We start from the raw sequence: 17,415 nt of genomic DNA, 5'->3' as shown, positions 1-17,415 counted from the left end.
ATTTATAGAAGTCCCAGTTATTGTCAGGAAAATTTGAAAACAAAATGTTAAGCAGCAAAGGAATGTTAAAAATTATGACCCATCTGGATATTATATTATGTAGCCAATTGAAATGCTTATAAAGAACTTTTGAAAAACACAGTAAGTGAAAAAGAAATGAGAATACCAACATTTTTTTTTTCTTTTCATCCCATCCTCCCTCCCTCTGTGATATCTTAAAAAGAATTTGGCAATAGGGTGCCTGGGTGGCTCAGTCAGTTAAGCAGCTGCCTTCGGCTCAGGTCATGATCTCAGGGTCCTGGGATTGAGCCCCAGTCTAACTCCCTTCAGTGGGTAGTCTGCTTCTCCCCCCACCCCCACCACTCATGTGCTCTCTCTATCTCTCTAATAAAAAAAAAAAAAAGTATTTTTATAATGAGAAAAAAAATTTCAAAAAGAAAAAGCATATTAGTCCCTAACTCCATTCTCAAAAATAAAAGTAAATATATGTTTTATTTTCCATTTAAAGGTAAGGAAATTTTATCTGAGAAAGGTGAAGACACCTGTACAAAATTATACAATTAAGTAGCAAAGCCATGCCAGGTCCCAAGCACCCTTCTCTATTGGAGAGAAAATACACCAGATGGAATTTACTAATAAAATCATACCGTATGTAAAGAAGACACATTCAGAAGTCCTATTTTCCCAGGGATTAGACCTTGCAGCTCCACTCTGGCAAAACCCATACCTTTTTCCATCATTATTTACTCATGAGTAGCTGCAATCATATTGCCACTTAAGAGTTAATGCAAACTAAAAACTTGCCTAATTGACTTCTGCTCTTCACTGGGATGAGAATATTTTGTGATTTCAAGAATATGGAATCCTGCTTTGATAGAGAACAAGAACCTGTTCTTTAGGAGAAAAAGACAGAACAGAGAAATAGAGACATGCTTGGCAGGGACTTTTAAGATTCCAGCTCCTCGAGTTTGTAACAGGATGATGGATGGGGAGCAGTGTTGGTGAGCTGAACCAAGTATCTAGCCTAGCAAGGAGCTAACCCTTGGGGCACCTGGGTGGCTCAGTGGTTGAGCATCTGCCTTCAGCTCAGGTCGTGATCCTGGGGCCCTGGGATCGAGTCCTGCATTGGGCTCCCTGCATGGAGCCTGATTCTCCCTCTGCCTGTGTCTCTGCCTCTCGCTGTGTCTCTCATGAACAAATAAAATCTTAAAAAAAAAAAAAAAGGAGCTAACCCTTATGGAAGTATACACTGATATGGTGGAATGCTGTGTAGCTATTAAAAAGAATGAAGTGACTATTTATATGGAAAGATCTTTAAGATGCTATAAGGAAAAAAAAAAAGAGAAGCTCAAAAATATATACTTCATACATTCAACCACATACATGGATCTATTTGAATATGTATTATAATTTTCTGGGAGAATAAACATTAGCAGTGGCTCCCTCTAAGGAGATGGGGGTGAGAAGGGGAGTGCTTGAAATATCTTTTCTCTTTTTTCTTAAAGATTTTATTTATTTATTCATGAGAGACAGAGAGGCAGAGACATAGGCAGAAGGAGAAGCAGGCTCCCTGCAGGGAACCCGATGAGGGATTTGATCCCAGGACCCCAGGATCATGACAGGAGCCAAAGGCAGATGTTCAACCACTGAGCCACCCAGGCGCCCCAGCTTATGTCTTTTTAGTATAAAACACACATAGACTCCTCCTTGGAGTCAAGGAGTCTTAAAAGCACTCATCTGGTGATTGCATTAAATAGTTCTGTGATTCTAGGAAGAGGCAAAGAGCAACTTTACAAACTGTTACAGTTTTCCATGATCGCTTGATTGCGATGACAAGAAACCTCCATGAATTCAAATATACACAAACACATTTTTAAACCTTCAAGATACTGTTTAATCAGTAGTTTTAAGGCACATTTGTTAGAGATCTGCGCTTCAGCAATTATACAGACATCACTTGAAGTTATTAAAGTTATCAAAATATATAAACATTCAAGTAAAAGGTATGTAAATCAGCAGCATGTAACCAAAATGACTATATTAGCATACATTAACCAAATTCATTCATTAACCAAATGAACATATTAACATATACCAGTATCAACTTTATAATAGGGAAAGAAAACAGTTTCCATCTCACACACTTACATACATACGCGCACACACACACACGCACATACAACACAACTTGACTGTCCTCAGAAGCATGGTGAAGGCAAAAACATAAGTGTGCTAGGCAAAAATGCCAACAATAAGAATTTCAAGTGAGGATAGAGTGAACTTTTGGTTACTCAAAATTCCATGATACTAGTTATTATTAGCTTGAAAAACTCATCAGTTTCACAGGTACATAAATAATCCCATGTTAATGCTAATGTTGGGGGAAGACCAAGAAAATGAGATGGCAAAGGGGCAAATATACAGAAATGTGAAGCTATAGCAAGCTTGCTCTGCTCCTCAGAGCAAGGAGGCAATCATTTTTGAGTAATGGAGGGCAGGGGTGCGGGTGGGAAATACTCATAGCAGCAGCTTTCTAGAACATGTACCCAGCTTTAAACTCCAGGATCCTCCCTAGGAAAAGGTTTCGAGCCAGTGAAAGTAAGGAAAACAACAGAAGAAAGGCTCAAACAGTCTGTTCTAAAACTAAGTACTTTGGAAAAGATTCTGAAGATATTAGGATGAGAACTGATGATGTGAAATAATTTAGACTTCTATTAAAAGGTTCAGAGCTATCAATTTCAGGTAAGTTTATGCTGAGGTATTTATTGCACATGTTTTTTTTTTTTCTTTTTTCTTACTATAACGGAAACCTTAAGCAATACTCTGCATACTTTGTAAAATAAAACTAAAAACTTTAGGCACAAGAAAACAATAGCCCTATATATATGCATATGTGCCTGGAAGACACTGGCATTGTATGTTCTAGGACACTCAGGTTGGTCTGATGCTGCAACCCACCTCTTCCAACACGCATCATGCACATAAACTGTGGAGCTCTGTGCTCCCTGGATATACTGAACTGCCCTTCTATGCCAGGCTCCAAAATGTGAAGTGTCTGTCAGAAATGGAGACCTCAGGGCAGCAAGGGAAATGGCATTTGGAAGACTTGAAATTTTGCCTCTTAATTTTGATGACCCAGAGCCCTCTACTAAGTCTTTGGAACTTAGGCCCAGAAGGGACTCAGCACCATAGAGGCAGCTTCCCCTGAGTAAGAAGGCTGCAGCAAAATGCCCAGGAAGCTAAGACGTCAAGGCCCTCAATCTGTGGCTGTTCCCCTCCTCCTAAAGCTTAATCCAGGTATTCCTGCTTATTCACACCGCAGGAATGCCTTTTCTCTCTCATATTACAACCAGGTAGCTAGGATTACACAACCATCCTCTCCCATGTTTCCACCATCTGTTCCAAACATCCCAATTCAAGGATTTCTCTTTATGAAAAAAAGGAAAAATCTGGTCTCCTTTTAAATCTACAGAATTATTCAAAGAGGTAACTACCTCTTAAGGAATACTTCTCTCCTAAACCCCCAGAACCTGGTTCCAAAGAAACCAGCCTCATGAACGGGTGACCTCTACAGTTAACTGTAAAAGACAACATAAATAAGCTTTTAGAAATATAAAAGGGCTCTCTTTCCTCAGTCTTTGTTCTAACAGCTTAAACAGCTTAATAAGTTAGTTTTGAGGGAGAGTCACTAAGCTGCTGGTCTATATGCAAACACTTGGTTTGAACCTGCTTTTTCTAAGTCACTGAAGCCCTACATAAGGGCCCGGGTGCCAAAAATACCACCACCGCAGCTGCACATATGGAGTCACCTTCAGAAAACATCAACTCCAGAAAAATATATTTTAAAACTTCTGCTCCGAACCCAGACCTGTAGTCTTGGCAGGTCACTAGGTCAGCTCATGAGCCACACGTGGCGGGATCCTCATTGATAATCCAGTCGGTTCTTCATATCCCTCTGGGCTTCTGTGAGTTTCTGGATCAGGTAACGCTTGTCACGACTTTCCTAAAGATAGAAATCAGTGCAAGAGCACGTTCAATATATTTGAAAACAAGTATCATCATTGCAACCTAATCAATTACCTGTCAGACTCGGGGTTAAGGATCCTAACTATGGACAGTTGTAATGGCCTCCAAACTGGTCTGCCTCTAGCACTTGTGCCCCTCCACAGTGCCTTGTTCACAACATGGCCAAAAATCTTTTAAAAATGCACATCAGACTGATGGGGCGCCTAGGTGGCACAGTTGGTTGAGTATCTGACTCTTGGTTTCCACTGGGGTCGTGATCTTGGGGTCCTGAGACTGAGCCCTGCATGGGTGGAATCTGCTTGACATTCTCTCTCCCTCTGCCCCCCTCCTCACCCCCACTGGCTCGCACACACGCAAATGCACACACATGCTAAATAAATAATAATCTTTAAAAAATGTACATTAGGCTGCTACCTAACACACTTCATTGGTTTCTCATCACACTCAGAATTAAACCCACACTTGGGGATCCCTGGGTGGCGCAGCGGTTTGGCGCCTGCCTTTGGCCCAGGGCACGATCCTGGAGACCCGGGATCGAATCCCACGTCAGGCTCCCGGTGCATGGAGCCTGCTTCTCCCTCTGCCTGTGTCTCTGCCTCTCTCTCTCTCTCTCTCTCTCTCTCTCTCTCTCTCTCTCTCTGTGTGTGTGTGTGTGTGACTACCATAAATAAATAAAAATTAAAAAAAAAAAAACCCACACTTGTTAGCAGAGCCCTCTTGCTGTGAGCACACTTGCTGTGACCCCAGCTGATAATCCAGCACCATCTTGTCTCTCCAGCCAGGCCACCTGTCCTTCAGCTCCCAGGAGTGCTCTCGCTGTCCCCTCTGCCTCTTACTCTCATCCCTGAGACCTCCCACAATTGGCTCATCATTCAAGCTTCAGCTCCAATGTCACCTCCTCAAAGAGGCCCTCTGAGGCCACCATCTACAGCAGCAGAGGACTGCTCATCATCTAACTACCTCGTCCGTATTACCTTCATGGCAGCTACTGCTACTGGAATTCATGGTTTTTAACTATTGAGCAGTCTCGTCATCCTTTGTCACCACAGTATCCCAGCACAGTGTGAGGAACAGGTAGTGGTCAATGTACATGTTGAAGGCATGAATGAGCCTGTGACTAGATGAAGCTGGGGAAGGCCTGGCCTGAACACAGTTCAGGGAGGTAGGGGTGAGCAGGGCCCCAGCATTCCTCCCTCTCTCTAGGGAAAGCACCACTTTCCGTTAGGTGTCCTGGGTAGATGTCCTCAGCCATGACCCTCTGCACCTGTTCTTCCTTACCAGGGACAGCTGCTCTCGAAGCTGGACCACCACTCGCTTGTGTGCTCCGGCCAGGGCGATGAAGTAAAACATGATGAGGCTGCAACACAAGGGAGAGGTCACTAGGGAGTTTGTGCCACTTGACGGCCACTGGAAAAACAGCTGGATCCACTTTTCCCAGAACAGGTTTATTTGTGTGTGTGTGTGTGTGTGTGTGAGAGAGAGAGAGAGAGAGAGAGAGAGAGAAGGGAGAGGGAGGGAGGAAGGGACGGATGGATGGATGGAGGGGAAAGAAGAAAGGAAGTGGGGGGAGGGAGAAGGAAGGAAGGAGAAAGGAGAAATCTGGGGTTGTGGGTGTGAGCCTTGTACTGGGTGTAGAGATTACTTTTTTAAAAAATCTTTTAAAAAGAAAGAAGGAAAGAAAGAAAACTCTCCCAAGCAGAGGGCATCAAAAACAGCCCCAGAGGGGTTTGTAGCTGGCAGTGTAGCAGAGACTGATTCATGCCTTGCGCCTTAATATTAAAGACTGTTGGTGTTCTCCTGTCACACACGATATGACAGGAAGAGAGAAGGAAATGGTCTAGACAGCTCAGTGGGGAATGAACTGGCTGTGGATGATCACTGTTGAGACCTCTCTGACCTTAGTTTTCTCATCTGTATAATGGGAATAATATAGTAAGACCAGGGACAACAAGCCTAGGATAATACATCCTTGGATAAAAGCAACTGGCAACTGGTTCCTATCTTCTGCGAGGTCCCAAATCTCAAAATGGGGGTGGTTGAAGTTATTATCTTTGGGGGAGAGGGGCAGTGGAATGACCCCCCCAAGAAAACAGAAGGCAACTTCATTACATTCCCTGAAGGGCAGATGGATTCCTGTCCAATCTCCCTGTAGAGTGCTAAGGAAATAAGGGCCACTGGAATCACTGATATCAATGATACTCTTCTGGAAGACACCATGGCCACAGGACAAGTATGGCCAGATCAAGTAGCCACCACCAGATGGTACTAGCCAAGCGAACCCACTAGAATGGAGTAGCTGACCTGAGATACTCAGAATTCCAGCCTGACTGTCTGCACAGCTTCCCAAAGTCATTTTATTAATCTCCATCAAAGATATCCTCCTTTGGGGTACCTGGGTGGCTCAGAGGTTGAGCATCTGCCTTTGGCTTAGGTTGTGCCCCTGGGGTCCTAGGATTGAGTCCCACATCAGGATCCCTGCAGGGAGCCTGCTTCTCCCTCTGCCTATGTCCCTGCCTCTTTTTGTGTCTCTTATGAATAAATAAATAAAATCTTAAAGAAGTATCCTGCTTTTATTTATTTTTTTAAGATTTTTTTTATTTTTCTGTTTATTATTGATGCTCAACCACTGAGCCACCCAGGCATCCCAGTACCCTGCTTTTAATAAGTAAATTTTGGGGGTTCACTTCTTGCATGGTGGTAGGGTTTTACTGTAAGAATATCTGTATCATAATTGCAATGATGTCATTACAGTTAATACATGCCAGCTACAGTCAATTCCAGTTATGTATGGTAGTTATATTCTATAAAGTCTCCAGGAACACTGAATTAATGAATTATGAACGAATGTAGGGGGAAACACAAGGAGGGGGTAGGTTCCTGGAGTCATCTGTCACAACATTTTTGTCAACTGATCAATACCTTGTTTTATGTTTCATATTTATTGAGAAAGAAAGTTATCAATAATAACCTCGTTTCTGTTTAAGGACACCTTATCTAGGGGCAGCTGGGTGGCTCAGTGGTTGAGCATCTGTCTTCAGCTCAGGTCATGATCCTAGGGTCCTGGGACTGAGTCCCACATCGGGCTCTCCACCAGGAGCCTGCTTCTCCCTCTGCCTGTGTCTCTGCCTCTCTGTGTGTCTCTCATGAATAAATAAATAATTAAAAAGAAAAAAAAAACCTTATTTAAATACTATTGTTGATTCCTTAACGTTGAACTCTGTCACCAGAACTGTAACACATCTCAATGAAGCTTATCTAACATACCTATTTTCTTTGTAAGGCACATCACAGCCCTCTTGGACTTAGGAATGACTCGAAGCACTTCAGCACTATGCTCATGGCCATTTTCAACCGTGAAATGACCCACCCAAAGCACAAAATGCAAGAAACTTAGGTCCCACATAGATCACAAAAGGACACTTAAGTATAGTACGAGAGGTGAAGCAAGAAGGCAGCCTATTGCGCTGACTCCAGCTGGTAACATGCATGCTATGGTGTGAATCTCTGGGCCCAATCCCCCTCCCCGAGAACATATGTTGAAATCCTAATCCCGAGGTGATGATATTAGAAAGCAGGGGCCTTTGGGAGGTGATTAAGACATGAGGACAGAGCCCTCACAAGTGGGATCAGCGCCCTAATAAAGGGACCCCAAAGAGCTAGTCATCTCTTCTGCTATGTGAGGAAAAGAGAAGTCTGCAAGCCTGAACAGGGATCTCACCTAACCATGCTCATTCACACCCTGATCTTGGACTTGCAGCCTCCAGAATTGTAAGAAATAAATTCCTGTTGTTTATAAGCCACCTCACCTATAATATTTTGTTATAGCAGCCCAAACAGACTAAGACAGTGCTTTTTGGGTGATTCAAAGTTTTTGCTACTCTAAGTCCACAAATGACCATGAAACTGCCTTGAGTACTGATTTGGGCAGTTTGGCAAGTAGGCATATTTACAATACACAAACAAAAAATGGAATCCATGAATAATGAGGATAGACTGTAATTAGAACAACACCCAGCACACACTAAGATTTCAATGCACACCTGTGACTAGAGTTACTTTTTTTTTTTTTTTTTAATGTAGACTCTACACCCAGGGTGGAGCCCAGTGTGGGGCTTGAACTCACAATCCTGAAATTGAGACCTGAGCTGAGATCAAGAGTCAGACATTTAACCAAATGAGCCATCCAGCTGGCCCAATAATTACTTTAACACTGAAAATGATTCACTTGCAGAAAAGACTTGTCACCATGACATACAATACCTATCATTTACTGAGCCTTTTTACCAAGGGCCAGGTCCTCTGCTAACGCATTTCACTTTGTTAACCATACTTCCTTCTCACAACCAATGCTATTCTTACTCTCGTTTTCCAGGTGAGGAAACTGAGGCACGGAGAGGACGCATACTATGTACAAGTAGTATTGCCAGGGTTCAAGTGCATATTTCTAATCTGGTGCTCTTCTCTCTGCCCAGTAATCACTTCCTTTATCAAAGAGCAAGTGATCTTATAAATAATCAGGAATATTATTTAGCAATGTTTATTGAGTTTTTATGTCGGGCATTGGGCTAAGTGCTTTAGCTGCAGGATCTTACTGAACTCACTCAGTGACCTTCTTAGAGAATCACTATTGGGCATCCTGGGTGGCTCAGCGGTCTAGTGCCACCTTTGGCCTAGGGCATGATCCTGGAGACCTGGGATCGAGTCCCATGTTGGGCTCCCTGCAGGGAGCCAGCTTCTCCCTCTGCCTGTGTCTCTGCCTCTCTCTCTCTGTGTCTCTCATGAATAAATAAATAAAATCTTTAAAAAAAAGAAAAAAGAATCACTATTATGGAGCCTCTGGGTAGCTTCCCACTCTTGGTTTCAGCTCAGGTCATGATTTCAAGGTTGTGAGATTGAGTCCTATGGCCAGCTCCCCACTCAGCATGGAGTTTGCTTGGGATTCTCTCCCCCTCCTCTTACTTCTCCCCCATTCACGCATGCATACTTTCTCTCTAAATAAATAACTAACTACATAAAATCTTAAAAAAAAAAGAACTCACTATTATTATGCCCATTTTAAAGATGGTAACTGAGGCTCACAGAGGTTTGGTAACTTATCACATGTAGCAAATGAGCTCTCACTTCCCAGTAGAGAAGGGTCCCTGTACCTCAATGGAGAATATCTGCAAGGGTCTAGGCAGTTCTTACCAGATGATCATGAAGAAAGGCACTGCGAAGGCTTCCGATGTGACGCCATAGACCAGGGACTGCAGTGAGCTGGGAAAGGTGCTCACCGTCTTGGGAACCACCTCCCAGGTGGTGTTGAAGTTGGTGAATGGCCCACAGGCTTTCGAGGAAGGGATGCTGCTGGGATACAGACCATGGGGCTCAGGGTGATGCATGCAGCCCAGGCTGAGCCTCTCTCCTCTGCATGCCCATATGTTTGTTATCATGACCTGTGAGGAACTGCCTGTTCATAAGGGCCTTTTAGTACATTCAGGTCAAAAATGTTGGGGCACCTGGGTGGCTCAGTGGTTGAGCATCTGCCTTTGGCTCAGGGCATGATCCTGGAGTCCCGGGATTGAATCTCACTTTGGGGCCCCTGCATGGGGCCTGCTTCTCCATCTGCCTCTCTGTGTCTCTCATGAATAAATAAATAAAATCTTTAAAAAAAAAACTCAAAAGAGCCTCATTTTAAAAATAAGGCTATATAAAAGACTATTTCGGGACAACTGGAGATATTTGAAAAAGTAGAAATATGACATTAATATTAATTAGATATAATAATGTTATGATGCATGCATGGGAAGGAGGATGCTCTTATTTTTAGGAGCTGCACACTCAAGTATTGAGCTCCAATCTTCTGTGCACCCCCAGATCTCAAAAGGGGGTGGCTGAAGCTATTACTTAGGTATGTCATGATGCCTATACCTATTTCAAATAGGTCAGCACACACAAAAAAATGTATGCAGAGAGAGAGAAAACAAATGTAGCAAAATATTAACAACTGGGACATCCAGTGAAAGGTAGAGGAGTTTTCACTATTGCTATTTTTCTAACTTTTCTACAGATTTAAAATTATTCAAAATAAAAAGTGGGGAAAATTTAAATAAAATTACAATGGAAAAATTTTGTAATTAAGGCCTAAAAGAACTGCCTACATTCACATCACAAAGTTCTGTGTATAAGATTTTCCACTGCCCCTCTCTCTTTATAGATTAAAAAAACATTCTTGGAAGCAACCTAATTATTGCTTAAGAAAATGGATGAGCAATTTATGATCCATTCACAAAACAGAATACTAAAAAACCACTGAAAGAGACACAGAGATGTGAAATGACTGGTTCCCAAACAGAAACTAAGTAGTTGGGAAAAAGGACTGGAAAATGAATTTCCATCATATACTCTTATGCTTTTTTAAAAAAAATTTTGTGCCATGTGAATGTATTTATTATATATAAAATCAAAGCTAAAAAAACATTTTAAAACAATAAGAGTTCTATATGTGCTGGCATAAAAAAGGGCACAATATAAAATTACATGAAAAAAAAACAACAACCAAACATGATTATAGCATTATTCTGTATGTGTTTTTTTTTTTAATATTTTATTTATTCATTCATGAGACAGAGAGGGAGAGGCAGAGACACAGGCAGAGGGAGAAGCAGGCTCCATGCAGGGAGCCCGATATGGGACTCGATCCCAGGTCTCCAGGATTAGGCCCTGGGCTGAAGGCGGCGCTAAACCGCTGAGCCACCCAGGCTGCCCCTCCGCATGTGTTTTTTAAGAATAAATACATTGTTTGTATGAATTTCTGGAAGTATTCATAAGATATTAATGGTGGTTATCTTGGTAGAATGGAACCAAGAAGGGAGGATATGGAGAAAATTTTCCTCTTTAATTTACACCCTTTTGTACTGTTTGACTTTTTACATAACATCTATAACTATAACAAAAAACAATAAAAATATATACACTCAAATTGGTTAAAAAATAAAATCTGAGAGACAGATTCAAAGTTCAAGAATTTTAATTTAAAGATGAAGAAATGGAATTCCATAAGACTATAAGTCAGACAGATTGGTAAACTATAGCCCATGGGCCAAATCTGGCCCACCATCTGTTTTTTGATAAATAAAGTTTTAATGGAGCACAGTCTCATGCCCATTAGTTTATATCTTATCTATGTTGCTTTCATGATGCCACAAAAGAGTTGAACCGTTGCTATCGACATCATATAGCCCACAAAGCCTAAATATTAGGTAAGCTTGCCCTTTACAGGAAATGTTTGCCGGCCTTTGGTATAAATAGTTATATTCCTAGGAAGTAGGGCCACTGGGGTTTGAACCCTCAACTTCTGATTCTTAGTCTTAAGCATGTCTGCTCTTACCAAATTCTACACTAGATTCTACTTCCTTGTGCCATGTTTGAATCATCTCTATACCCCTAGCGCAGTGCTTGCCACACTGAAGACACTCCAAGTCTTCTACAGGGAGCATGTATTATTTTTATAATCAGAAACAAAGAAATAATCCAAAAGGAGACTAGAAGAAAGGCACAGGATAAGGGAGTAGGGTAGGACACTCTCTAAAACAATGGCAACACTACAAGCCCAAATTCTGGAAGTGGGCCAAAACTTTCCAGTGTCCCAAGTGAGATTTCAAAATAAAGGTGGGCCTGGCTACCAAAACTCGCTTACTGACTTCTGCAGGCGAAGTACCATGAGGAGAGCTAATAAAGAATGCAAGGGACCCTTTACTATAAAAGAGGGACATGTCAGGATGCCTGGGTGGCTCAGCTGTTGAGTGTCTGCCTTCAGCTCAGGTCATGATCCTGGAATCCTGGAATCGAGTCCCACATCAGGCTCTTGCAGGGAGCCTGCTCCTCCCTCTGCCTGTGTCTCTGCTTCTCTCTGTGTGTCTCTCATGAATAAATAACTAAACTCTTAAAAAAAAAGAGAGAGAGACATGTCAAGAAGCAAGCAAATGTTCTAGAAAACAAAGTCATATTTACCGTGCCATGCTGATTGTCAGAGGTATTATTGCCAAACACAGTCCGATCAACAGCACCAACAGGAAGAAGAAATTAGAATTGGATGCTCTGAACTGCCTTGGGGAGGGTCTGCAGGTATAAAGAAGACTCATCTAAAGGGAGAGAAAGAGAGAGAAAGAAGTATGATAAATGAGCACATTCATGCGTTCCAGTGGGAATGTAAACTGATAGGACTTTTCCAGAGGGTAGTCAAAATGAAACATGTTTAACCCAGGCCCTAATCCTGGGGAAATTCATCCCGATGAGAAAACAGAATAAAGGAGCCAAAATACATATGAATGGATGTTTACTGCTACAGTTGTTGATATCTGGGAATAACTGGAAGCAACCTAAGTAGCAATCAACAGGGGCCACTTGAAGGTTGAAGCGCATCTGGACAGTGGGAAATCGTGTAACCCTTAGGGTGAGAGAGCTCTACATCCTGCACAGCACTGTGAAATGTGCTATATGATGTTTACGTTTGTTTTTTTTTTTTTAAGAATTTATTTATTCATGAGACACACAAGCTCCCTTGTTAAGTTTTTAAAAAAGTAGTACTTGGGCAGCCCTGGTGGCTCAGCAGTTTGGTGCTGCCTTTAGCCCAGGGAGTGATCCTGGAGACCCAGGATCGAGTCCCATGTCGGGCTCCCTGCATGGAGCCTGCTTCTCCATCTGCCTGTGTCTCTGCCTCTCTCTTGCTCTCTCTGAATGAATAAATAAATAAATCTTTAAAAAAAAAAAAAGTATTCCTTATAGGAGTTTAAATATGTATTAAATGGATTTAAAATAACCTATAACAAGTTAAGGGAGATTTTGTTTCAATTTTTAAAAAAGCATATTTATTTTTCCTCCATATTAAAAGGAAATATTTCTGGGGTGCCTGGGTGGCTCAGTTGGTTAAGTGTCTACCTTCAGCTCAGGTCATGATTTCAGGGTCCTGGGATTGAGTCCCATGTCAGGCTCCCTGCTCAGCAGGGAGTCTGCTTCTCCCTCTGCCTCTCCCTCTGCTCACTCACTCTCTCATGCTTTCTCTATCTCAAATAAATAAAATCTTTAAGAAAATTAAAATAAAAAATAAAAACAAATATTTGTATCGAGGCAAAAAGACTTGTAGAAATACCAAGTGGAAAGGGGCGAGGGGATAGTAACAGGCATAAAATTTCTCCTTAATATTTAAACAATTTTTTAAAACAATTTTATTTATTTATTCATGAGAGACACAGAGAAAAAGAGAGGCAGAGACATAGGCAGAGGGAGAAGCAGGGTCCATGCAGGAGCCCGATGGAGGACTCAATCCCAGGACTCCAGGATCGCTCCCTGAGCTGAAGGCAGATGCTCAACCACTGAGCCACCAAGGTGCTCCTCTCCTTAATATTTTTAAAAACTACTTTATGGGGAAGGGGACCCAAGCTGTTCTGACTTTAGCAGCCCAGAAAATCTCATGAGCTGGATAGTAATGAGTACCAAGGACCCCGGATGTCCTGTTTGGGGGTGGCTGGCTGGTCAGGCCTGTAGTGTCAGAACTCAGCCCAGTGCCCATGACCTATTCTGTTACCCCCACACGTTTTTATTTGGCCAAACACAAGGAAAGCACTGGGTGACTAATATTTTCTGGAAAAGGAAAAAGTTCTTCTATGTTTTCTCATACCCTTCTTTCCTTTGGTGCCTTTGACCAATGGAAGTTTCCACATGAAAGCACCAGAACATTCTTCAAAAGCCAAAACATCTGGGTAGGAAGTATGGCCCAATTCAAGACTCTGCTTACTTAAGTATTCAATACCTTAAGTTCACAATGCCTGGGTTGCTAAGTTGGTTGAGCGTCTACCTTCAGCTTGGGTCGTGGTCTCAGGGTCCTGGGATCGAGTCCTGCATCAGGCTCCCTGCTCAGCGGGGAGTCTGCTTCTCTCTCTCCCTCTGCCCCTCCCCACCACTGGTGCTCTCTCTCTCTCATATTAAAAATAAATAATAATAAATAAATAGCTTAGGTTCTAGAGTGAAGTACATCTGGAGTCACTCATAAGCTATGTGACCTTGGGCCAGTTACTTAACCTCTCTGAACTTCAGCTTCCTGATTTATAAAATATGGCTAGTATTAGTACCTACTTCAAAAGATGTGTGTAAGCATTACATGATAACCTGTGTAAAGTACTCAGCAGAGTGGGGGCCGCATGGTATTCTAACAACCATGATTACTGTCATTATTATTAATACTACTATTATTATTATTATTTCCATTTCTGAATCCTTAGGGCTTGGCATAATAGGTAATTAGTGAGCATGGGGCCTGTTAACAGAGGGAATCTCTGGAAGAAGAGATCGAAGTTACCATATACATATATGAATATAGTTTATAAAGTGTTTTTTTTTTAAGATTTTATTTATTTATTCATGAGTGACAGAGAGAGAGAGAGAGAGAGAGAGAGGCAGAGACACAGGCGGAGGGAGAAGCAGGCTCCAATGCAGGGAGCCGATGCAGGACTCGATCCTGGGTCTCCAGGATCATGCCCTGGGATGAAGGTGGCGCTAAATTGCTGAACCACCCTGACTGCCCAAGTTTTTTTTTTTTTAAGATTTATTTACTTTGAGAGAGAGAGAGAGAGTGGGTGGTGGGGAGGCAGGGGCAGAGGGAGAGGCAAAAAGAATCTCAAGTAGATTCTGCACTGAATGCAGAGCCAGAAGCGGAGCTCAATCTCATGATCCTGAGATCATGACCTGAGCTGAAACCGAGTAGGACACTCAACTGACTGTACCACCCAGGCGCCCTTGTATATAGTTTAATAGTGAGCATAAATTGCCTCTCTAATAAAAAAAAAAAAAAAAAGAAGAAGAAGAAGCTCAGTTAATAAGCCCAGATCAGTTAGTCCTCCTCAGGGCGACTCTACCCAGTAAGCACGTATCTCAGGCACAATTCTTGGAGATCTGCGAGCCATTTGAGGAGCTACACAAATAAGAGACCTGAAAACAAATATACTGGCTCCAACATCCAGATGGAAAATTGCAAAACTTAAATTAATAGGGACACCTGGGTGGCTCAGTAGTTGAGCATCTGCCTTCAGCTCAGGGAGTGATCCCGGGATCAAGTCCCGCATTGGGCTTCCTGCTTGGAGCCTGTTTCTCCCTCTGCCTATGTCTCTGTGTCTCTCATGAATAAATAAATAAAATCTTAAAATAAAAACAAAAACTTAAACGTTTTGTGATCACTAAAATGTGCCACTGTCATCTCATGAATCAATTGTGGCTCAGCTCTTAGATGGTTACTTACAAAAACATTTAAATCACAGAAGCAGAAAAAGAAACCCTTAAACAAAACTCTGGAAATTATAAAGATGTGGAAATCCATTCAAAGTCTTTTTTCCAGAATAAAAATATCTATCAAATAAGGGATGTAATTTTGATAGTTTGATGGGGTGTGTATGGGCTGCAAATACAGGACCTGCCTTGCTAAATCAAGAATGGTCCAGGGGATCCCTGGGTGGCGCAGCGGTTTGGCGCCTGCCTTTGGCCCAGGGCGCAATCCTGGAGACCCGGGATCGAATCCCACGTCGGGCTCCCGGTGCATGGAGCCTGCTTCTCCCTCTGCCTGTGTCTCTGCCTCTCTTTCTCTCTTGTGTGTGTGACTATCATAAATAAAAAAAAAAAAATTTAAAAAAAAGCTTTAAAAAAAAAAAAGAATGGTCCAGAATATCAGCTCCCCACCCCTGCTCTCTCCTTACCTCTTTCACATAAAAGATGATAATGAATTTCAAGGTTGCAATTGCAGGGAGAAGAGGTGAGAAAAAGGCTCCAATCCAGCAAATGGTTTGCCCATAGACGATCCCCAGAACGTTATCAGGAATGGCAAATTCCTGCTGTCCCCAGCACTGAATCAGCTTCCAAGAGGAACAGTAGGTCACCAGGAGCCTGGAAACAAACAGGACAATTTCTCACCAGGATGGCCAGCGCCTGCCAAGGCCACAGAACCAGGTCCACTAAATCAGGGCTGTTTCCACACACATTTCTTGTAGAAACTGATGAGTCACATGCCTAGAAGTTGCTGAATACAGTGATCTCTGGAATCCTTAAGACCAGAGGCTGAATCTCAGATCCACAGCTTCCAGCCTAATAAGGTTAGACGAGGCTCAGTATTCCTTATCTGGAAGGGAGGAGAATTATAACACCACCTACTTCACCAGGTTGTGGTGACAATTAATGACATGAGCAGTCTCTGGGCTCTTGCTTGCCACTCAGCCCAAAGACTAATGCGAATTCACATAGAAAATGTCTTATGAGAACCCTAGCACCCAGCACACCACTTCCTGGAATCCTACAAGTTTCTTACAGAAACCCTAGGACTCAGGGCCCAAGATTAACACACATAGTGGTTCACTATAGATTGCCACATATTAGCAAAAATACCGGAAACAATCTAAATGCCGACCAGTAGGGGCCATGATGACAAATTATAAGGCATGGACTTATACTACACATTCTTTAAAATAAATGAAGAAAATCTATGTGTCTTGACACAGAAAGTTGTTCATGATATTCTGTGTGTACAAGGCGGAAAAAAAGGGCAAGCTACACACCAGTGTGGATGGATTGTGATCCCATTTATATGGGGAAAAAGAACACTTCTTGCAAGACTGTGTGTTTACCTACATATAAAGTTATGTAAATGTGTTTTTATTTTTAAGGACTGCTAGATCTACCCCAAAGTGTTAACAATAGCCACCTCTGAGAAATGAGGTGAGGCTGGGGAGCTATTCTATAAAGTTCTGTATTTATTTAAATTCTAAATATTTAACATCTTTTTTAATAAGCACACATTCCTGTCATATTTGTGTAGGTTTTTAAAAAGAGAGTTTTGAGGCACCTAACTGGTTCAGTCAGTTAAGTGTCTGACTCATGATTTTGGCTCAGATCATGATCTCGGGGTTGTGAGACTGAGCCCCGTGTCAGGCTCAGCACTGAGCGAGGAGCCTGCTTAAGATCCTCTCTCTCCCTCTCCCCCTCCCCTCCCCCACTCTCTCATTCTCTCACTCTAAAATAAATATATATAAGTAAATAAATATATAAATAAATAAATGGAAAGTTTCTTTTTTTAAAGTTTATTTTTAAGGGCTTACTGGACTACTTGACATGCCTGGATAATTTGTACATCTGGGTAAAAAAGTGGTTAAGTGCAGAGTTTCACCTAAGGCTCAAAGAGATGCCAATAATAATAATGCAATGACATCATAATCATGATAGTGATAGTTAATATTTTTTTGAGTGCACAGTACTTTTATCTGCATTTTCTCATGTAATCCTCACAACTGTGCTGTGAAGTGGCTCTGGCTACTATACTATCTCCATTTCACAGGCAGGAAAACAGGCACAGAGCTAAATACCTTGCTCGAG

General features: G+C 42.1%; 1 protein-coding gene across 3 annotated transcripts in view; it reads right to left on the bottom strand.

Moving 5' to 3' along the window:
• Positions 1 to 1,870: 1,870 nt before the first annotated feature.
• The window catches only part of TMC7 (transmembrane channel like 7), a 54,045-nt gene continuing 38,500 nt past the window's right edge, over positions 1,871 to 17,415 (bottom strand). For 2 of the 3 annotated variants that reach the window (XM_026003192.2, XM_026003190.2), the window contains exons 12-16: positions 15,750 to 15,936; positions 12,019 to 12,149; positions 9,214 to 9,369; positions 5,305 to 5,383; positions 1,871 to 4,003 (exon numbers count right to left, since the gene is read on the bottom strand). In XM_026003192.2, coding sequence (XP_025858977.2) covers positions 3,923 to 4,003; positions 5,305 to 5,383; positions 9,214 to 9,369; positions 12,019 to 12,149; positions 15,750 to 15,936 — 634 coding nt within the window. In that variant the 3' untranslated portion in view covers positions 1,871 to 3,922. The remainder of the gene's footprint in view (positions 4,004 to 5,304; positions 5,384 to 9,213; positions 9,370 to 12,018; positions 12,150 to 15,749; positions 15,937 to 17,415) is intronic. The other variant, XM_072753750.1, reaches the window with a different exon arrangement.

The sequence above is a fragment of the Vulpes vulpes genome, chromosome 3 (assembly GCF_048418805.1).
Source record: "Vulpes vulpes isolate BD-2025 chromosome 3, VulVul3, whole genome shotgun sequence".
NCBI lineage: Eukaryota > Metazoa > Chordata > Mammalia > Carnivora > Canidae > Vulpes > Vulpes vulpes.
This window is presented reverse-complemented; position numbering and strand designations above follow the sequence as displayed.